Below are 24641 nucleotides of genomic sequence, written 5' to 3' on the forward strand. Positions count from 1 at the left end.
ACCCCAGCACTGGATCCTGAATCAATCACAAACTCTAGATGCAGCCACCTCTGAAAAGCCTGCTGTCACAATTGCGTGAAGCTTTGGAGGGACATCTAGATACAAACCATAACAGCCTTCCAGAAGTTTCTTCTTTGCAAATGTGTGCCTCTTTCATCAAATATATTTTTCACAGATACTTCAGTTTTGTTCAATTTGAGAAGACATGATTTTTTTATTGTAGAAGTCTTTGCAACTTAGTATATAATTCTTCACTCCTGCTTTCTCTTATGTTTTGATTAACTATTGAAGCTTTTTTAAAAAAATTATCAGTTACTAGCTGTGAATTCTGAACATTCTTTCCTTTTCTGTTGAGTCAACAGAATTACTTACATATCAATTATGAATAACATCTCATATTAGAGGAAAATATCTGCCCTACCCAGTATTCCAAATCAGAAAATAACAAAATCAGACAAAATCTGAAGATATTTTTGTAGTCATAATGCTCTGTCAGATCCACTGGAATAAAATTTATGAGCAAAAGGCCTTTAGATAAACCAAAAATTCTACCTATCTTCAGTGAGGTAGCAATGTGTAAAAATGATTTTTTAAAAATATTTCTCATTCTACCCTTCATAACATCACAAATTTATTTAAGGATAATGAAGTTTTTTTAAATAAATTCCTATGGCAAAGGAGAGAAGCAGCTGTTATACACTTTCATATAATATATATATATATATATATATATATATATATATATATATTGGCTTGTGATATAGACCATTAAAATATCTGATAGGCATTTCAAATTTATTTTAATGTAATGGACAAAATTTTATTTTAATGGACTTGACACAGAAATTAACATGTATCCATCACCCCTATTATTCTTTTTTAATTATTTATATTCTGTATATTTTATTCATTCTCCAGCCAAAACAACTGCCTAGAAATTGCTTGCCATATTATCTCATCATAAGAGCATAATGCAAGTGCATGTATTTCCAAGAATGAAATTTCATATTCCTTTCCATTCCTGTAATAAAGACTGAATATAAATGTCTTATTAATCAGAAGCATGTCGCATGTATCTAACCTTAAAATCTTTCTCTTTGAAAGATTACTATAATGATGGTAAATTTGTTGCAAAGTTAAAAATAATTCAGCATCGATTGTCATCATTATCAAAATATCAAAATCCAAGACCAGCATGGTGGTACCCTCTGGTAAGCTCAGCTCTTGGGAAGCTGAGCAGAGGCTCTTGCCACAAGTTTGAGGCCAGTCTGGGCCATGTCATGAGTTCAAGGCCAGTTTAAACTACACAGTGAGATGCTGTCTTGCAAAACAGACAAAAAATTCTTTTAATGAAAACACAGAGAGATATTTCTAACTATCCTTCTAAATGTCTCCTTAATGATATTTCAGATGTGGCATTTTCACTCTGATCTCTCTGCTTAGATTACCTACTGTGGTCACCCTCCACAATTTGCATTTTTCTAACCTATCTGTGGCCCTGTGAATATCATGCAATCTCTAACTGTCTATGTAGATACATATATCCTCACCTGGTTTGACTTACAGAGTAACCATCTAGCAAGAGACTAATGGAGACCACTAGTGTTCAAGGCTGATTATTTTCTGGCTAGGTCCTATTTTTAGGGAAAGAAGGTACACATATATAGTGAGTCCATGGATATATGCACAAGCACACCCACCCATACACACACACACACACACACACACACACACACACACACACACATGCATGTACACACATACTTCTTAACCATGCAAGAAAGGAGGCAGAAATCATTCTTTTTTCCATCTTTTCATTCATAGATGAGGGAATATGAAGAAACCGAGGTATTTGAAACTGAGTGGGTTTAGAGGCAGGACTATATCTCAGTCCACCGTGCCCAGTTCATTATCTTTTTGACCTTTTCAAACATCCCTCATTTTTATCTGGTATCACGCCCAGGCCATGCCCAAAGAAATAACTTTATCTATTTGTTCACGTGGCATTAGGCAATATCTGGAGTCACATTAAACTGTTTCCAAACACGGTAAATAAAAATATATCCTATATTTAAAGCAGAAATTGTCTTCTTTTAAAGTTTGAAGCAAAGTATAACTATCAACAAACACTGCCAACTTTAGTTTAGAATGAAAAGTACTGTGTATCGGGGAAGGTTATTCTTTTATTTTCTTCCAGGAAATGATTGGGTCACCACTTGAAATGTTAAATGTGTACAAGTAATTAGTCCACTCTAATGTTGCCTTTAATTTTACGATATCTCTGGAAACTATAAATCCAGGAAAAGGAAAATAGAAAATAATTGAAATCAATAAGAAAGCCGGTGGACATGCAAAGTTATTAGTAAAATACAAGAGTTTTAATTAAAGATGCCTGCTTCTAACAAAAGCTGGCCGTTACCCTGATTGATCGAGGGTGCTGCCTCAGCTTTTTCTCTTCTCTCCATCAACTCCCATTTGTGTTTCTCTCTCTAATTGGATATTTACCACATCAGCACCTTCTTTTCAAACATTTTTTCAACAAAGACTATGTAAACGTAATTATGCCTTAGACAAATTATACATGCAGGCATGTATGGACACATAGCGGGCCTGCGATCTTCACGATTTGTCATTGGGCTTTCACAAGTGACAAGAACCTTTTGGTAACTTCATGGCAAAAAGTAAAATTGCATTCTGAGGTGTAATATTTTCCTAATAAAATTTTGAGGAACCAAAATAGGTAAATGTCTCAGATTTTAATATTCCACTTCACAGCTGTTCCAGACACAGTTTGGGACAAAAAACAGAATTATATTATTTCTAATGTTTGTCCTTATCATGAATGGAATGTGTACCCGAGTTAAAGTTACAGAATTTCTTACCCCTATTATTAAAATAAAACTTTTACTATATTGCCACAGTTAAGAAGAACTCTTTCATGCTGAAGCATAATAAATTATTGAAGAATGTTAAATAAATTCTAAGTTTTCCTAGCATATCCTATCTTTATAAAAACAATATCCAACATAAAGTGTTGTTTGTAACAATAGTGTTGTTTGCTAATATAATAATAACTCATCCTCAACTGTACAAATACACTGCTCATATTAATTTCACTGTTTTAGTATTTTGAATTTAAAAAGTAATTTTGAAGTAATCTGGTTACAAAAAAATATTCTTAGCAGTAAGAAGGAGTCAATTCTACTGCCAGAAGTTTTCTTTTGGGTAAAATAATGCTTTAATTTTAATTACTTTAATAACAATATACAGAGCAAAAGTAGAATCTATCTGGGTCACTCCAGCAGTTAAAATATGCATTTCCAGTTTGTTTGGGGTAATATTTCAGTTTAGAAGACAAGTAACTCTTTTAACCCAATGCCAAATGCACTTACAACTTTTGATCTGTCTTCAAGTGAGAAATGTCATTAACAAATCAACTTGTGAGACTGAAAAGTAGACTGAATTGTTACTAACCTAGTATTCTACTTATATGATCTGCAACTGACGACAATTATGCCTATCTCAATATAAGATGAATACAGAGGCTGGGAAAGGCAAACTCTAATATTGCAATGCATGCTTTTGTTCCCTCTCATCACTCAAAATTCAGTGACTAAATGGGATGACCTTGGATTCGCGTTAGGTTTATAGGGTCTAGGAAGACAAAATGAATGTGTAAAGTGAAACCACCACCTTCCTTGATAATAGACTAGAGAGAGCCAGACTGATACTGTGCTTAAAGATAAAAAGGACATGCAGTATCTATTTTAAATGAGATAAGTGTGCTTCATCTATCTTGCAGGGACAGAGATAACTTTGTTCTTTTAATCATTATTACTTATTTCTTAAGGCTTAGTCTCTTTTATACCTACACCTACCCAGCTCAGACTTCAGGTCTCAGTTCTTATGAACAGAGAGAGTTGTCATTCTTCCCCATAAGCCTGCTAAATAATACTTCTTTAAGCTTCAGACTTCACATAGCAGATAAGTTTGTCTCCCCCGACGTGACTACATTAATCCACTGAATCAATTTACTTAAGCTGTGCTGTGAAGCAACACAGCCATGATTTAGCTGCAAAGAACTATAAAGCTATTTCATGTTGGAGTCGCTGATCACATGTAATGTAGAGCTCAGCGTCCAAGCCCGAGTTCTATTTTTGACTATTCACAGCTTTGAGAGAAATATTCACATTAGGTTGCTAAGGTCAGGATACCCTAAGACACATACACACACTCACACACACAGATTTAGAGAGTATGAACTCAAGGTGCTTCAGGAAATCAGAATCCTCATGACACAAACACAGAGTTGACCACTTGAGAAGATTCTACAAGCATCATTTACTGGCATTAGTGTTTACAAAATTAAGCCATCTAAGAGTTTTAAAAGAATTTATTCAGAAAAAATATCTGATATTTTAGGAAAATATTTTAAAATAGTTGATTGCATTAGATGCTTTCCTGTTGCGAGAACAAAGTAGGTGGCAACCTCAACTTAAAAGAGGACAGAATTACTTTGGCTTGCAGTTTTGAAGGATTCAGTCCATGTTGGTTAGCTCTAAGACAGAAGAGCATGATGGGAGGACATAGCTGAGGACTGCTGAACGTCTCCTCACAGTCAGGACACAGAGAGAGGTTGGAGGAGGTGGGGACAAGAATATACCCTTCCAGTCAGTCCCTCAGTAACCCCTGATCTGGCCCCAACACCTAAAGCACAGTGAGCCCCAAAGCCATCAAGGACTAATCCGCTGATGAATACAGTGCCCCATGATCCAATCACAAAGGTCCCACTCTGAATCCATGAGACTCTGTGGGCAGCATATTAGATCCAACCCTCCACAACAACTCACTCTAGTTGTAATGGCTGATATATTGTGTCAACATGAGAAGTTTAGAAGCTTAACTAATTGACTCATTGGGTGGCCAGGGTCCTCAATTTGTAAATATCCTAAGCCTGTGCAAGAGGAGGGCTCAGCAGATGGCGTGAGGGCTACACGTACCCGTGGCGGGGAGCTTGCTTCTAATATAAGGGAGAAAAAGAGGCTTGCTCCTTCCCACTTTTTGTTCTCTTTTGCATTTGCTGTCTTCCCCTGCCATGAACTGTTGCCCGTCATCATGCTACCCTGACTTGGAGCCAGCTAAATGGGGACTGGAACCTCCACAAACTGTGAGCTAAATAAACCTTTCTTTCCTTAATTTTGAGCGTGGGCTATTTTGTCCCTGTTCAGTAACAATAGAAAAGTAACTAAGGCAGTTTCAACACTACTCACTCTGGCTTATAGTCTGAACATTATTAGATGTTATGGTGGCACAATGACACATTATTCAATAGGCAATCAAAGTAATTGTAACTCCCAAGCGAGGACAGAAAATAAGTTGTAAAATGTTACTAAATTACAGTAAAACTTTACAAAATTCTACTAAAATTTAAGTCTGAGGAGTGAGCTACTGTCCATTCTAAGCTGGCCATATGTTTACTCTTCTTCCATTTCGCTAACTCTATAAACAGAAACAGAAACGTAAACCTTTTCTTCATTGCTGCTAATTTAAAACCTCGGCAGCCACAGACCTGGTCACCAGCTCACCGTTGTCACTGTGAACATATTCATTTCCCCACAGCTGTGTCCACGGATGGTTTCAACTCTCACCACCCCTCGGTGCTTCATGTCATCCAAACCTGTCGCTAACAGGAACTCACTCTCTTGTCTTTTGTCTTTACCATAAATAGTCAACATTAAGCAGCTTGGGCTGACTCCCAGATCATGTGCACAAAGGGGGATCCTTGAGAAGTTAGCATAGGAGTGAACAGAATTATGCCTAACTTTAGCCTCCTGAGCTAAGGTGATGGACTTCCATAACATATTGAAAAAAAAAATATACTGAAAAAAAAAAAAAAAACCTCAAAACATAATTCTCCATAAAAAATAAGTAAATATTTGGCAAAGTATACATTTACTAATTCCACAGAAGTCCTTACTAAGAAAGATTCATTTCAGTCATAGGCAAAAGAATAATTGGAAATAAGTGAGTTTGTGTGGTCAAATAACAGAATCGGAATATTGTCGAAAAATTTGTAGAATATGATTTCTGATTCTTAAAAAAAAATGAATCAGGATTCAGATAGAATTTACCCTAAGTGGGGCAAAGGGTCAATAATATACCTTAGTTAATGAGTCAGCAATTGGAAATCTAAATAAAGCCCAGGACATTTTACATTTAAAAAATGTTGATCCTGTATGTCACACCTCCAAGGAATCTCTGGAACTCACCCATTGTTAAGGTATTCCTGAAAAAGTCTAATTCTCATATGTACCCACAAACAGTTTTATAGTAATTCTAAAATTCAGGTCTTACAGTAAGTATATATTTGGATAGCTTCCAAATGCATTTTATCTCAAACTGCTGTCTTACATAAATTTGGATAAGTGACCTATCTTTCAAGTAGGTCAGATAAGGAGCCAGAACAGGAATCAATGTCCAGGACAAGAAACCATGCTCCCCTCTGGGGTTCTGCTTTTTACTCCGGGATATGGGGTATCAGGGGACTTCACCAGGCAGAGCCGCTACAGGAGTAGCCATCTCACCCATCACCACTCATGCAGATTCCAAAAGGATACAGTTTTCTAACATTTCTGCTTTATTAAACTATCAGCTGTATTTAGTGGGTCCTTAGCCTGTGCCTGAAAATATCTAAGTATTTCACCTATAACAAGGTATTGAATTCCATCCCCCAAATGCAACCGAGATAAATGGCAGCATCTTCATTTTATAGATGTAATAACTGAGATTTAGAGAGACCACTGCCCAATGACAGAAAGCACAGACAATGGAGACTGCATCACCTGATTTCGAATCCAATGATCCCAATTATCACAGGGCAAGACAGTATTATCTTTAGAATCAGAATGCCGGGATTGAAATCCTCATTATTATTCTCATTGCCTCAGTTTATGTTTCTCCAGTTGCAAAGTTATGTTAATGATTACCTGATTCATTTAACTTACAGGAAATCCATTAAAAGTGGAAATGTTTTATGAGCCATGAAGCTCAGCACTACACAATACTAAGATTCTGTACCTGTAAGTCTTAGGTGAATGGGTGCTGAATTTAAATTTAATAGACTCTATGGAACAGACATGTGACCATTATCTGAATTTTTGATGAGAGTAAGACTATTTTCTATTCCTAAAAATTAGATGATTGCAATTCCTTGTGATGGATATTTTGATATATAAACTATAAATTGATCATTTTTCCCCTTCAGTTGGTGGCAAGCAATACATTTCCACTTAATTGCACTAGAAGAGCATCCTGACTCTCAAGGCAGCTGTGGTGAGTACATCTGGACCTCATGAAGACTGGAGACCAGGAGGCAAAAAATTGTCAAAACCAGTTAGTTTTTCTCTGCATAGCTGCTTTATTCTTCAGTTTCCCTAAAGATTGGTTATTTCTGCTTCTTATTAAAACATGTGGTCCAAAAATGGAACCCTCAATTAGACGCATTACCTTTTCCATTTCAAGTTTCTGAGATAGCAGAGCCAGTAGTGCTGAATCCCAAATAAAAATTCTCTGGAGAAGTGAATCTCACTGGCTGAGCACCTGTTGTGAAGCCTGCACCTGTTATGAAATTTCTCAATTTTAGGACCATAGACTTCTCTCTTTTTTTCCTTCAGATATAAACTTACCAAGCTGCCCAGGCTGGGTGGAAGCTGAGATTCTCCTGCCTTTCAGCCTCCACAGCAGCTGTGGTACAGGTGTATACAGTGTCACTCGGCAGCATCCCAAACCTGTCCTATAAGTGCCAAAAGACATTCCCTCACCTCCCAATTGTGACCACTGGAACTGTTCTGATATCACCAATGTGCCCTGGAGACACAACTGTCTCTGGTTCAGAAACATGTTTTGCACATGCTGTGTGTGGCGGTGCGGCCTGTAATCCCAGGCACTCGGCAGGGTGAGGCAGGAGCACAGCTCTGTGAGATCAAGGCCAGCCTGGGCTACATAGCAAGACCCTCTTTCAAAAAACCAAACTAGAAAAGAAGCATGCTTTGTGACCCAGAGTAAAGTGTCATACAGTGCATACACAGCCACAGAGAGACTTTCTGAAAGGGGACACGTCTCTAAAAAAGCCATGTGCCTGCTTAGCCATCATCTGGGATGTTTTCTATTATAAAAATAAAAGATGTGGATGGAAATTATTTTATAAATTTTTTCCATCATAATCAGAGTTATTCAAAGGAATGAAAAGTTTCAGTTATTTGAACACTGTGTAAACTGAAGGAAAATCATTTTTGCTCAAATCTAGGAAAGCTCATATCTTTGTCCTTCCTTGCTACCTTCCCACAGGGATTTCCAAGATCTTGGCTCCTATATCCCTGTCAGAGATATTTCCATCCATACATAAATATTAAACATATATTATACTTTAATCATCTAGTTATATCACCATATTTTGCATTCTATAAAGTGTAAAAATTAAAATTATCAGTTAAAGTAGTTTTATTTGATTTGCGCTGATAGTACTGAGAGTATTTATTATATAGGAATTCTCTTCTAGCAGTTCACGCAGGTTGCTTCTCCCTCCCTGTTAAATTTGACCAAAAACTCTGAAACTAATGCAACAGGCAACAAAAGAAGTTGGAATGGCAAGCAGAGGAGGGTGTTTGGGTTTTGGAGCGAACCCTTGAGGAAGGACAAGGGCAAGGCATCTTGAGTCCCCCTGTTCCAGCCGGAACCAGCATTTCTCAGATTTACACATACCCCTTCCCCATCTAACATGGGACGGGGTCCTGCAGGAGTGCCCAGCACTAACAGCACTAACAGGCTGCAAAGGAGGCCTCTCTGACCCCTTTTTATCATAGCCACAGCGATAAAGTAAGGACTTGGCCCACAACAGCTCATTTTTAAAATGGACAACTTGGTAGGTTTCCTTTTGTTTTCTTTTGTTTTGTTTTGTCATAAAAGACCATGGATCTCCATGTGCTCTAGTGGTTTTTGTGGCTGTCATTGTATCATGAAGTGCTGCGATGATTATTTGTTGTTTTAGAGATCTGAGCCTCTTCCATTGGCCACAGCAACGTCATCTTGGCACTGTGCACTTCCTGGTTTTGACTCCTCTGCTATGAAAACACTGTCTGCGTGCCCTGCAGGAAATGGATTTCAGACAGCAGTCTAATCTACTATAGAATCCTTTTAAAATTCTTGTCAAAACATTCCTGCCAGAAAACATTGTTTCTATTACATACATTAATTTAAATCTACTCTGAGATAGTATTTTTCATCTAACCTTTTGACAAAGACCCCAAAATTTGATAATGCGCTGACTTATTCAGAGACTTGGGAAATGGGCATTCGCTCTCATTGCCCCTGGCCCAGGGAGCTGTTAATAATCTCTGCTGAGAATGAAATCTCCATGTGGGTTATCTCTACCAAACTATAAATATACTGGTTGGACCTTACAAATGCCATTTTTAAGAATAGATATATAAATAATTCATGTACATATGCATGGAATGAAACGGCAAATTGTACTATGCTGTGATTTGGATTTGTAATAACCCCAAAGGGTCATCTGATAAACACCTTGTCTTCAGGCCATGGTGTCACTGGGAGGTGGTAGGACTCTAAGCTGGGTGCAGAGGTAGATTTTAGTGATTGGCAGTGTGCCCTACATAGGATTGAGGGACTCTGGCCTTCCCTTCCCTTTTGATACTCTACCACCACGAGGTGAACGGTTTTGGTCTGCCATGTGCTCCCTGCCATAATGTGCTGCCCTGTGACAGACCCAAAGCAAATGGGCTAACTGTCCAGTGACTGATGCCTCCAGGACTATAAACCAAGATAATCTTTTCCTCTTGAAAAGCTAATTATATTTCATTAACATAACAGAAAGTAGATAATCAAGGAGTACAACAGACAAAGCATGCTAATATTTGCATGAAAATGGACAGGACATACATTGGGTGTATACAAATTATTCTTGAAAGTACACAAAAATTGCAAATAATAAGTGCTGCCTATGAATGACTGAGGGACAAATATGGGACATAGATGAGAAGATACGTTTGCTACTTTGTTCTCTTAAAGTTTTTGAATTTCGAATGAGAATGCTTATGAATTTTAAAAATAAATTTAAAAAATCGAGAATAGATCTTTTCCTATATTTTTTTCTTTTGGTGGTTTAAAGTAACGTAATTTTTGTACTTCTTTATTGAAAAAGAATGCAGCAAATATCATGAACTGAGACAAATTAGCAACCTCTAAACATACAACTATCTAGCAGATTGTCCTAATATTTAATATTTGCATGATGTTAAAATATTCATATTTCTGTCTTCCATCTAATAAAGAATACATTTGAAATTGTCACCACACTGCATCATTTCAGTGTTTGGTTTTACAGCAAGAACAGATATTTACCCTTTGTAGGGAGAATTTTTTTCCATTTTTAAAGAAAACCATTTGTCCTAAAGATTAGAGCATCTTCAGAGTTCACTGGAATATAATATGGATTTAAGAATATCAAGATTAGGTTTGTCTTTATGCTCAGGATATTTTATTATCAAGTACCACAGCAATGATACCCTCCTGCTTTCATTAGTTTACCCTAAGAACTGTGTCCTAGAGTAAGATTCATTGATAACAACAGTTAATCTACGTTCCTAAATCATAGTTTCTCTCCCTGTGCCTTGAACAGTGCCTAGAATGCAGCAGATACATAGTACACCGACTTTTCTTTCTTTTTCTCATCAATGAATGATAATACAAGTACTTAGGCAAGCAGTAAAATAGTCATTCACTTGCAGTGCAATAATTTTCATTTTGTATAGATTTCAGTTTTCTAATTTTACAGATATATAGATTCTGAGGTCCCAGCTACTATCCCCAGTGCTATGCTGTAAATTCATTAATAAACATAAGAATCCAGTTATATATATATATATATATATATATATATATATATATATATAAACAAAAAATAAACATAAGAATCCAGTTATATATTAAATTTCACTATGGCTTTAGGCAGTTTCTTTCCATAGATGCAAATCTACCCCAAGACGACAAAGGCTCGCTGTCATAGCTGCATGACCAGAATTACAAAGAGAATCAATTATAACGTTGTTGACCATTTCAATCCTCTCATTTTAGTGATAAACACTTACAAGTCTGGCAGTGATTTTCTGTAGGTCCCCAGCATCGGCCTGTACAGGACTTATGGCAGCGTCCACCTATAGAAGAGGAAAGGACAAAACTGTCATCCACATAGTGATCTTTCTCTCCTGAGCAAGAAGTGCCTTCTTAAGGGAATATTCTTGCTCTTTATGGGGATTTTTACACCACACTAGAGTTAAGGTGTAGCTCGTAAAATGCCCTCTTAAGTAGCAAAGCCTGAGAGTCCCACATAAGCAAAACTGAAGCACACTGTTTTGGTATTCAAAATACCCTTGACATTTTATGTGAAAAGAAAATAAATGAATGTGTGGAATTACTCAGAATTAGTTATATTAATTAATAAGCTTCATTTTATTGAATACTGTTTTTTTTCTATTGACCTATTTGATATAACTTCTAAAGTTCACAGCTTAATGGCTTTAATGGATAAAAACAATCTAGTTGAATTTGTAAAAACAAGAATATATTCTTTTAAATTCGTGGCAAAACAACAGAATAAAAGATGAAATACAACATTGGAAAAGTTAAGTTTGGGGGAAAGCTCAATTTCAGCCCCTTAATACATGCTTCCAAAATTTTATTGATACTATATTCATTTTCACATGTCAGCTTTTAATTTCTATGCTGGCATATTTGTGAGCCTTTTCTTTCTTTCTTTCTTTCTTTTCTTTTCTTTTTTTTTCTTTTCTTTTCTTTTTTTCTGTGTGTGATATTAGAGATCAAAACTAGGTAAAACCAGGGCCTTCACATTGAGTTCCATTCCCCGTCCATTTTTTGCATCTTATTTTTGAGCCTGGTTCTCGCCAAATTGGCTACACTGGGCTCTAATTTGAAATCCTCCTGCCTCTGCCTACCAGAGTGTTGGAATAACGTGTGTGTCACCATGCCTGGCTATACCGTGGCATCTTTATCTATCATGGAATGTTATGGAAATTGGCCTCAGCAAGCATAGTTGTCCTATAAATTCCCACAAGGGGTCAAAAATAAAAGTATTAGTCAAAAATTATGTAAAATAATTTTCTTCGAAGCTTGTTTCCAAATTTCAGGCTAGATTTTGGAACATGGTTTATGATTTAGAATTTTAAAAAAGTAGATATGAAGACCCAGCAAAGACCAAAGTTTCAACAACGTTTGCTATTAAACTTCTGGAATTTTTACATTAATTGCAAATTTGGTGTTTGTCAAAATTAACCATACTATAAAAATTATCACACACTTACATCATTTCCATGCTCACTTGGTTGTTTAAATTCAGACTTAGACGATCTTTCCACCAGGAGAACTCTCCCAGGTGAGGCTTCCTGAGTGAGCCTACAGTGAAGTGACAGCCGCCCTCACAGTTACAGCACGCTCTCAGCAGACACAAACTCCTGCCACTCCAACAACTGGAAGTGAGCGCTGCTATTTTCAAGTTACACACCCAGGCTCACTTCTTGTTATCAGTTTAAAAGTATGCAGATCCTTGCTACCAGAGTTTATTTAAAGCCATTCTGTTTGTGAAAGACAGACTGACATCACCAGTGTATAATATCCTGTCACCCTGCCATCTGTTTATTTAGATCTAAACACATTCAATCACATAATGCAAGCTCATTCTAGCTGACAGGAAAAGGACTCCATCTGGCCTGAACAATATAACTTTAATCAGTGATAATGATAATTATTATTAAAAACTTACCGCAGTTCCTTTGTAGCAAGCTAATAAATTGAAATTGATTTATACCAGCAGAAATTAGAAAGGACTACGAGAGAAAATGGCAAGCATTAAAAACTTTTTAGAATACAAATTTTATGAGAAATAGTATTTAATGTGTTTTCTTAAAGGTATAAAAATCTTTTAAATCGATTTGGTAAGGGATCTGTTAAATGAAGATATCTGAAGCAGAGAATGACCTACCATTTAATCTATGACTTCTTTCATTGTGTTTGGGGATAATAAAATATTTAACTTTATTATTGGTGGCCAGAACACAGTCTACGTGGAAAAGGCACGTAGGAAGCTAAAATATTTTAAATAACTTAACCTTTAACCTTGTCTATTGTGAGATTTTGTTGGGTCGTTTCTAATTTTCATCTGTGCATAAATAAAAAAATACCTATGAGCGTTATAAAAACATACTACCAGAAACTAGTTTGCTTCCTGGGCTTAACTCAGACTTACATTCCACACACACACACACACACACACACACACACACACACACTTTGGGGACCAGGAGGAGGCGGTCACGTGGCCTACGCAGACTCCCTCCCCAGCTCTGTGCTTGAACCTGGATGAACCTCGTTCCGTGGACACTTGCTGAGCTCAACCTCCCTTTGTTTATCTCTCTGGGGCTCTGAATTTTTTGGCTCTGCTCACACTGTCGGTTCATTTTAGAGCTTCAAAATGATACGCTATATGGTACTGGAGTCAAAATTGTCTTCCCAAGTGGCTGCAAGCATATAAATGTGACAATATCTGACCCAGGCATATTTCAGAATTAATCATTTATTACACTTTCAGACCTGCTACCTTAGTTGGATTCTTGTAGATAGTTGGTAGTATAGCTGTATAAATAGTATGGTTACATGATTTAAAATATGTTCTGCCTTCTGTCCTCAACATTTCTGCTGAATAAAAGTGCCAGAGTCGATGGGGTGAAGTATTTGCATAGTAATCATCTATTACAGGAGAAACTACAAAACTTCCGACCAGCTTTGCCTTCCACCCTCTCTCTGTACCCACTCACAATCATTTTGTGTCTTTGTTCTGTGTATTAGGCACTATATTAAGTACTGGAGATAAAAATTTGAGCTAAATCAGTATGGCTCACACACACATAGAATTTGTAATTAGTTTAGCTTTATTCTGCAAAGAAAGGTTTGACTACTCTGTATCTAGTGTTGCTTTTTAATGTTTTTAAGGGGGAAAGCCAGTAAATCTAAATCTGTAACAGCCTCTACACCAGGAGAGGAGTTGGACCATGCCAGGCTGAGTACATCATTCCAATGCAAGGTCTAGGAATTACAAGACAATGGCTTGGGATTCTGCTGCGTTTCTTACACAGCCATTTATCCTCATGTCAGCTGAAGTGAATATTTCAGTGGACAGAACAAGTACAACTTCTGAAAGGTCCCTTGTTTGTCTCTTAGTAGAAGCATAAATGCCTTGTGTGTTGCTGGGGATTTTTCCTGTTCTCTGTTCTCGTGTAGAATATTCTCAATAGTTCTGATTTCAAGCAAAACAGTGTGGTATTTTATTGTGAATCCATTTTATATAGTATTTCTTTCCAGGAGGACTACAAGGAGAAAAATTAGTTACCTACTAGAGTATCTAAACAGAAACCGTTTTGGGAACTTTTACCAATGCTATTCCAATTTCTATTTTCACATCTCAGCTTTGTACATGACTAATGTTAATTGTTAATGGCAATACTTCTTTTAAATCTGTGAGAAACAGGGCACTTTTTCACTTAAAATGAAGACTGACATTTCCAAATGTGTTGATGGGAGTAGTTATTCAATTAATATTTTCTGTCACCCTGACTTAACCAAAGAGTTGAAATAAAAAGTAAAACAAAATTTTAAACAAACATTCTTGTGATTTTTTTGATTTTATTAGTCTTCTAAATAAGTACTGATCATCCCTGTCAGCATTATTTTAATTCACAAGTGATTCCCCTTAGCACTGACAATACATTATTCATCATGGAAGTTAGCAAATATGACTAAATTCACCTTTTATGCTTGTCCAGCAGATATTACCAAAAATGTAGCTTTTGCGTTCTTTTTTTTTTTTTAAAGGAGTTGGAGTCCTTGAACTGCTTTTATACTTTTAAGTCATAAATTCAAGCCTGAAGTTTTGCTTGCTTGTGTGACTGCCTGACAGAAGCAGTGGGATTCAGTATCTATCTCTGCACTGCTGTCTGCCAGTAATACGCCAGGACGATGGAAGAGTTACAGAGTATGGAGCCAGTGAAAGCCATAAAAGATTATATCCTCAGACTGCCCGTGGCTAGAGGCAATGTGGTCACATCCCTGGATTCTTCCTTCAGTCCCTTTAAAAGCTGGCATTCTTGACCTCTTAAAGTGACTTTTATTGGGAAAAGGAGAGAACATTATTTTTTTCATGTCCATGTAATTCAAAAATGGGAAAGGAACACTGAGAGCCTGTGTTAGACAGTGCAGGAAACAGAGAGATGAATGGATACATCCATGTTGTGCCCTCAGGGAGCTTTCTGGATCCCACAGAGAAGCAGGCAATCATAACTAACCATAGTGTTTGTTAAAACGAAGGTATGCATAAAAGGCATAGGAAGGATTTGAAAAGGCTTTATAGAAGGGTGAGCATTTCAGGTGGATTTGAATCCAGGGTTTGTTGGGCAGAGAAGGGCAGGGAAAGAGAGGTCCAGGATCAACAAAAATGGTGATGCAGAGGCCATGCTGAATATAGGTCTTTGGACAATAATGTGTATGTTCGTTTTCCTGAAGAGCTGTTTGAACAGTAGCAGCCAAAGTGTGAATTTATGTATTCTGAAAGCCTTCTAAACAGTGTGGGGTTAACTTGCATAAGCTTGGAGTTGGCCAAGGTTTTTGAGCTTTGCAATGATATGGTTTGACCTACAAGATGGAAAAATGACTTGGAAACATAGTTTCTAAAACAGAAAGTTGATGTTGGAGTAGCTTGTGCAAGAGGCTGGTTTCAGACTCTGGGAAGAGGTATGGAGTCCCTATTTTTAAAAGGAAATAGTAGGGATTCTGATATTGATTTCCCAACATGACACAGTGAGTAGGAGATTAGGACATGTCATATAATTACAAGCTCACTTAACATGACTGTATAGTGAAACAGTATGTGTTAGATTGACCAGATGTTAGGTACCCAAATGTTGAGCCTTAACCAGGATAAAAAATCCAGTAGTTTCTCATGTCCAGTGTTTCCTCCTTGATTTGTGGACCTATTTCCATATAAATGTGCTTTGTCCCAGTAGCACCAAAATGTTCACAGCTATTTTAGATTATAAACTATAGTAAGCTACTCATATGTAGTAAATTTGCAACATGATTTTAGCAAACAATTTATTAATAGTAATTAATGACAATCTGAGAATGTGGAATTGCTTTCATTAGATGTTAATATTGCCCTCTCTTCTTGCTTAACAATTCCATTTTCTTCTGTATACTCATTCACACACTTTTATTATATAAACTGACTTTTTCTTTCAGTCGATTTAATCTTCCTATCTTCTTAATTGAAAGTTTATTACTTAATAGAAACTTTAATTTTTAAAAATTTCTTACACAGAAAACAAAGATGCCTGGTATTTATACTTGCTAAGGAGATGAAGCTAACAAAAATGTAAATTACCCTTAAATTTTTATCCTACAATAAATGAAACAAGGAATTATTAATTCAGATATTTTAAGTAGTCATTGTGCTAAAGAAGTAGGTGGCATAAATTTTGTGGAACTAGATTTTTTTCTACAAATGCCATCATGTTATTCAATTTAGGATAATGTGTACTTTCATGTGATCAATATTCATTTCAACAGGTATGTGAAATACTAAATTTTACTGTTCAGTACTTCTATCCGCCCCTTTCTTCCGGAGTTTAACTCCTACTAGTCAATGACTGTCAGAAGGCACAAGTATTTCCCCTGGTCCTACAGCAGACAGGATTTCAGATGGGACAGCTATTGGACAGGCCAGTTAATGTGACACACAGTGTTGCACTATGGTTTGCAGATAGTAAACTCTCTTGGAAAATTTTCATTTTTCTTGAGATCTTCTTGAAAGATAGACCAACGCAGAGGAAAAAAAACTACAAGTATAGAAATCCCAGGAGTATGTAGAAAGTTGGACAGAGTGCAATTGGAAAGTCAACCAGAGTGCCATTTTCCAAAACCTCTTTACAAGCATAAATGAAAGCAGCCAATTACTCCATGAGCTTGCCGAATGTACAATCATCTCTACAGACTCAGTAGAATGGCCAGATAAACACAAATTATGTAGTCAAAAGGAAAACTGGTAATAATCTATTTAGAGCATGAGATTTTTGGTTATTATTTGTATCTACTGGTGCATATGATCATAGTAGTGACTGATATAATGTAGATTATGCCAAAATTAAAACAAACATGAATAGTCTGAAAGAATCACCAGTTATACAGAGTAGAAAGATCTGCTACAATGCAATCTATAGTATTACTGTGCTGTGTATTCTATACTTCTAATCTTCAAAACCCGATAAATTCTTATAGCCAATAAAAATGAACTTTAAGAGAATAATGGTGAACAGGCCAAATATTTTTTGAAAATTTACAATCCAAATAACACCAAGTGACTGAAAACTTATATGGGAAAATTTTAAATTTCCAAACAACTTGATTGTGAATCAAGAAAATTAAAAGTACGGATTTTTACTGCTAATAGCCATATAGAAATTCTACTGACAGTGGAACAGAATAAGCTTCTATTGAGGTTTGATTCGTTTCTAACCATATATGTAAGGGCTCTAAACAAACTGAAAAGTGTTACCAGGAAACACAAAGAGGACATTGAAATGCATCTGCTGTTTGTCATCTATAGCAATAATGATAATGAGCACTTGCTGTCAACCCTGCAGGACTTCCCAGAGCACCCACAGGTGTCCTTCGGGGTTGAATCTTCTAGACGATGCTCCGTTGTAAATCTGACTCCACAACTTACTCAGTCATATGTACTAGCAGTTTTCGATGCATACTGTAATCATTTTGCCTTCATCACCTCATGCGATCCTAAGGAATCCTAGTACGTTGTGACCTTCCAGCATTCACATCGACAGTCCAGACTGTACAGAATACAACCTGGTGCTCCAGGTCACTTACAAACATCTCTATGTGTATGATTAGGAGGAATCTCTTCACCCTTCAAAAATTATTCTTCTAAACTGTCCCACATCTCAGGCATTGGCAATTGGCAGCTTGTTCCTTTCTGAAAAGCATGCCAAGCACTTGATATCACCCTCAGTATGTTTTTTTTTTTTCACAGCCCAGATTCAAATAACTTCAAAATACATCCTGTATTCAACTCGTTCCCTCCATGTGCACACTCTTCTCTTGCTAGGCTTCATGCAATAACCTAATTTGTGTCCCAGCTTCTCCCATGGCCTCTTTACATATTCACTTCTCACACAACCACAGTGAACTTAGACCGTGTCAACTCTCCTAATGTCCTCTCTTTTTCACAGTACTGGTCAAAGTCCTTACCAAGATGTTCGAGGCCCTGCCACACTGACCATCCTTCTCCACATTTCCATTGGCCCACCTCCTACTGTTTTCTCTTGGCTTCCTCCTCTCAGTCTTCTCTCCTGCTGGTTTTAGGAAACACAGGACACACTCCACATTTTCACTGGACCACTCCTTCTCAATGGCTGGTGGCCACAGGGTTTACTTGCTTCCTGGCTTGGATCCTGTCTCTCAATGACATATCTGACCTATTACTACTAAATTAACTATTTCTGATGCATTTGTTACATTTTATTTCTAATGCATGCTCAGATTGGCAATTTTAAATGTAGAACAAATGTTAAAGGATATAAAAATAACATAACTTTTTCACTGTGGTATTTTCCTGTTTTTTTAAAAATATACATATGCCTATATATGTATATACAGAGTATAGTTTTAATATAGTACATTTATAAATTTTTGTGTAATTCTATCTTCATTATACATTTTATCACAAATCTTTTAGGTGAATTAAATAAGCACAATTTTATTGGTGAATTTAACATCTCTCATACTTATTATGATGTAGTTAACCAGATGCTTTATGAGCTATTTTTCCCAGTGCATGTAGGAGATATTAGATATATTTTTTCATTTTTATTTGTTTTTTAATCAGATTTCATTGGTGTATTTTAGATACACATAATAATTACATTCATCATAGAGAATTTGTACCTGTACATGATATAACTTGATTCTTTTATTTTTAATGAAAATACAAATTAAGAAAATGTTGCTAAATTCATATCATATTTTTCACATTTGCAGCTAATAGAAACATGCTTGAACATAAGAAATAATTTGACTTTGTCTTACTTTTCCCAGCACTGATGAGATCTGCAATATTTGCATAGATTTACAGATGACTGTACCTTATGTAGGTACATAAATATATCTTATCAAAGGATTGACACCCTGTCTGCCCCAGGTTGATGTGCTTAAGCCAGCAGTGAACCAAAGACCTCTGTATCCATCCATCATATTGACCTTTTAATCACTGAGTTGAATAAAAATTTTGAAATATATGCTTATCATATTTGCAAAGACACAGCCCTGGAGAGAAAATGCTGTGATAGATGATAATCATTGAGATTTAAACAGTATTTGGTCAATAAATTGATTAGACAAAATTTGAAATCACTACATTTAGTAGCATCTGTTCAAATTCTCATATTTGGGGTTGTAAAACAATATTTTATGGAAATATCAACCCTTACGCACTCATACACAAAGTCTATGTGGATGATACAGAATTTCAATTTTCACTCTGTCTCGTTTGCATTATTCCTGAGGCAGGTTAATTAACTTCTCTCACTCTGTTTTTGTTTCTGAGCTTTGTATTTAGGTGTTTATTTTAGACTGGCATGTTTGCAGCATGCTTCACAATCCAGTGTAAACAATATCATCAATATTATCACGCTTACCACATCATCTGACATATTTATGGGACTTGTACAGCTGTCCTCAGAGTGGGCTGAGTGTTTTACACATATCTCACTGAATTTGCACAATGACATTGCCATGCTTTTCCCCTCTGATACATCAGCCCTTTTTACAACAAGCTATCCACTCATCAAATCATTTTATTCCTACCAAGTTTTTCATTTCTAATTTACAATTACTTTGATTCTATTATTTGTTTATTAAAATGAAGTAGTAAATGGGGTTAAAATACTTCTAATAAGTATAAGCACATTTTGGTATGTGACAGTTATTTCTAAAGGAGAATGTAAGAGAAAATTAAGAGTTTACCATTTACAGAAGCTAAAATAGTCCAAATACTATTGAATACATAAGCAACTTATAATATTGCCAAGTGTCTTCCTAAGTATTCATATAAGTGAAACACTTGGACAAGTGCTTATAAAATGCAGAAAATACCGGCTTTTACCAATGGTGAGTAAAAAAGCAGAAAACACCAACTTTCATCTGCCTTCTGTCTCCACTATTTACATTTGTTAGAATCTTGAAAAAGGAATTAGCTAACTCATTAATAAAATACAAAATATAGATGACGATACCTACTTGTCCATAGGCTAGTCCTGTGAATAACTGGAATAACATATGAAAATGGGTGGTATATAATAAGCATCAATCTATATTTATTCTCTTATCCATCTATGACAACACTGTTTACAAATTTAGTAGGGATGAGGAAATTCACAAGTTCAAGCTCAGCCTGGGGAACTTGGTGACTTAGTGTGACACTGTCTCAAAATTTAAAAAATAATAAAATGAAAATAAAAATTACTAGGGATGTAATTCACTGAGAAGGCCATGAGGTCTAGCCCCTAGGCTGCAATAAAAATAGAGGAAAGAAAGTAGAAACATCCAGTAATATAGCTATGATGTCTTTAGGACAGAGTGGAAATGATCTGTAAGGTGTCCCAGGTCAACTAATAGGAAGGAAGGGGGATGTGGGATTCAGGAATTCTGGGAAACCTGGCAAAATGTGGATTTCTGCATGCCCAAATTCAAATAAAACAAATGTACCCCTCTTTAAGCTCACTGAATGGAATCTAAAGCTTTGTTCTTGGCAACAGCTATAAACTTTGTCCCTGAAATCCCTCAGTCACCCTGCTCTGTCTCCACACTGTTCCCTTTCTGTTTTCCCTTATGGTCAATGACCAACTCATTCTTAGCTGTTGCATCATTATTATTATGTGACTGATGGACACATCCATCCTCTCTAAATGTTTTCATTTGGTTCTCAGTTCAAATCATTCTCAACCCAGTTTTTATTATGCAGGCTGAATGTGTGCAACGTTCTAAGAAAATGTATGTGTATGTGTGTGTGTGTGTGTGTGTGAGAGAGAGAGAGAGAGAGAGAGAGAGAGAGAGAGAGAGAGAAGAGAGAGAGAGAGAGACTGCTGTGTGGATGTGGGTAGCTGAAATAATAGATTTGTTTGGCTGAAAAGATCAGGCACACACAGAATGTTTGTGCAGGTAGTGAAAGAAAACTGTTAATATTCTTATATTTGTAATGTTTACCCTGTCAGAGTAGTCAGCGCTTGAGAAGCAACACGTTATTTCCCTGTTTCACTCTGCACATGAAGAAGTCCCTGAAATCTGTGTGGAGTGCTATCCAGGCTGAGATTCCACTTTTGTGTGACTTCCAGTTGACGGCTCCAAAAATAGACCCATCTCCCTCATGAATTAATAAGAAATGGGTATTATTATGGTGAACCTGAGTTGGATGAAATTATTACAGGCTCCATAAGGGAAGCAACCATCTCTTCTCCACAATTGCCAACACTGCTCAAAACACAGGAGGTTTCTCAGATTGAATAAATCAACACTTCTCTACAGAGAGGCCAATATTTTCACACCATACTGCTAACACAGCTTCTGCAACCCTGAGTAAATTCTGAAAGGTCTTATAATGTCTGTGGTTTGGGACTTTATAATTATGACTGGGGCCATTAATCCTGTAGCCTCCCTTTTTTATTATATCTGAGATGAGGACTGAGTTTTTGTTCCAGACTGCAACCCTGTAGCACTCAGTTGGGGAGATGAGCCATCACTGAGACAGATAACAAAGAAAAATGGGTCAAAATCGGAGAAGATTGGGTAGTTCCTTGACAGTATATTAAACAAACTCTTCCAGGGCGTAGCAGCCAGAAGGCTCATCTTACATTGCTTCTATTTTCTCATCTCTCAAAGGGCCTTAGAATTGTGTGAGTGTAAATGCACATGGGTGTATGTATGCATTTGTAAATGTGTTGGGGTGTGTCTCCAGGTCTTCACACTAAAAAACTCACACTGAAAAACAGGGACTGAATGGAAAGTGATTTTGAAATTGATGGATGTTTGTAATAGTTCCTATATGATAACAGTTTTGTTCATAATGTCTTGGCCTACACTTGTATCTTCAAGAATTCTACCTATTCTTTTTTCTATCAGATTTAGTGTTTCTGTTTTAATGGGATCTCATCTTATTAAAAAGCTTTAGCACAGCAAAAGAAATCACTGCAGAGTGAAAAGACAACCAACAATGTGAGAAAAATTTCTGCTAGTTGTTTGCCAAACAAAGGACTAAAACCTAGAATATACAAAGAATGAAAAAAAAATCAGACCCACAAATACAAAGTCACTGTTCAAAAACTGGCACCTGAAATGAACACTCACTTCTCAGATGGTGAAATAGCAATGGCAAATAAATATATGAAAATTGTGAGACATCCTGGTCATTTGAGAGATGCAAATTAAAAGAGGGTTGAGATTCCATCTCACTCCAGAAAGAATGATTATTTTCAAGAAATTGACCATTAACAAATTCTTTGGGGGTTGTGGAGAAAGGAAATCCTTCTCCACTGTTGATGGGAGTGTAGACTGGTGCCTCCACTGTAGAAATTAGTCTGGATGTCTTCAAAAACTAAAACCAGAGATTGCATTTGACTCTTCTAGTCCCCTCTTTGGTATCATTCTGAAAGAATTAAAAACATACACCACAGATATATATGCACACCCATGTTTATAGCAGCACAGTTTACAATAACAAAATCTTGGAAACAGCCCAAACCAACTGATGAACGGATTTTAAAATGTGGTTTTTATACAATGGAGTACTACTCAGCCACAAAGAAGGCTAAACTTGAGCCATTTTTAAGTAAATGGATGCACAGTGAGACCATACTCGTAAGTGAAATAAAACAGACATGTAAATATTGCACTCTCTCGCTGGTGTGAGAAACTGAAAATATAAATAAGGACCAAAATACATAATAGATATTTAAAATAGGAAGAAATTGTTCAAATAGGAGGGAAAACTAGCAAAAGGGGCAGGGGAAAGGAAGGAAAAGAAAAAAAAAAATTAGAAAAGATGAAAAAAAGGAAACAAAATTTTATAATCAAGTAGAGGAAGAGGATCTGAAGAGAGGGTAGGGGACATGGGAGAAGAATCAAGATATGTCACGTACAGGCACACATTCCCTATGATGAATGCCATCTCATTCTGTGTATCTAAAAATGCATCTATTGATGGAGTTTATTTTAAAAAATGATGGTTGTTAAAACAAGTGACTTGAAAATGAGCCAGTAAATAATACACCTACAATATCTTGGTATAGAATAGTTTCATTAATTCACCTTCGAACTTTATTTACAAAAACTAACATTCAAGAATACTGGATTTGTATACCCAATTTCATCAACAACCTGTCTTGGAATTGCCCCTGGATATGCTAGGCAGATCTAGAAATTGAGTCATATTGTTAAGGACAAGAAATGATTTGCATGCCACTGTGTAGATGATTACTATATTCCACTGAAAATTATGTATGCCTAAATGCCTAAAATGACTTCTTATCACTTGGTCCCAGTTTCTTGTTTTCTAAAAGTACATTTTTTGGCTTTGTGATTGTGTGGAATGAATACACTCCAGGTTGAATCAAAACCCTTAGCAGCTAACATGTGAAAGATGAACTGAAATTCTACTGTGGGCCGTTCATAGTGATAGGCAATTGATTCCTCCTGACAATGTTAAGAGGGAAACACTATCACAGATCTGGAAGTTGAGGATGGAACAGTTTAACAACCCGCTTAAGATCACACAGTAAATGATAAGCACCAATTAGAACCTTGAAATGCAGGCCAGAGAGTTAACCTCCTGAAGCAATACAACCATGGATCTAACTTATATTGGAAGATCCAAGAATGGAGCAGAAATTTGGGACAAGGAGGCAGAGCACCCAAAACAGATTAGCATACAGTAGGAAGAAGTCAAGCTTTATATCACAAGTGAGGCCTTGTATCTGATGGGATCACTGCACACAGTGAAGTCAAATGGATTTTCAAAGGTGTAGAAAGTATTAGGTAAGGTGTTGGATGAGACCATTAACTAAGATGCTCATTCAAAGTGCCCTGGAGAATGACTTACGTGGAGCTCCATGAAGTGTAGAGTCCCAGTGAAAATCTGGAATGTTGTTGGTGAGCAGGGTCTGGCAGGTGACAGCGGGCAGAGAGGAACATGCTACAAAAAGATACAGAGGGCACTAGGAAAGGTGCCCCACTCCATTCCTGGCCCTCACAAAACTGTTGGTATGTTTGGCTATAAATAATGAAGGGAAGCTAAGAGAGGGGTGAGTAATATTTAGGGCAGGATGCAGGAGAGAGATATTTTTTTGAAAGACCAGATTTCAATTATAAACACTAAAAATAATTTAAAAATTAACATTTGTTGAGGACTCACTGAAGGGCAGTGCAGCCTGAAATATTTT

General features: G+C 36.5%; 1 protein-coding gene across 5 annotated transcripts in view; it reads right to left on the reverse strand.

The window, feature by feature from the left end:
* Erbb4 (erb-b2 receptor tyrosine kinase 4) overlaps positions 1-24641 on the reverse strand; it is a 1018041-nt gene that overhangs the window by 302377 nt on the left and 691023 nt on the right. For all 5 annotated transcript variants that reach the window (XM_063237442.1, XM_063237441.1, XM_063237439.1 and 2 more), the window contains exon 5: positions 11166-11231. In XM_063237442.1, coding sequence (XP_063093512.1) covers positions 11166-11231 — 66 coding nt within the window. The remainder of the gene's footprint in view (positions 1-11165; positions 11232-24641) is intronic.

Source organism: Cavia porcellus, unplaced genomic scaffold, assembly GCF_034190915.1.
Source record: "Cavia porcellus strain 051 isolate PalLab524CR breed Dunkin Hartley unplaced genomic scaffold, mCavPor4.1 scaffold_26, whole genome shotgun sequence".
NCBI classification, from domain to species: domain Eukaryota; kingdom Metazoa; phylum Chordata; class Mammalia; order Rodentia; family Caviidae; genus Cavia; species Cavia porcellus.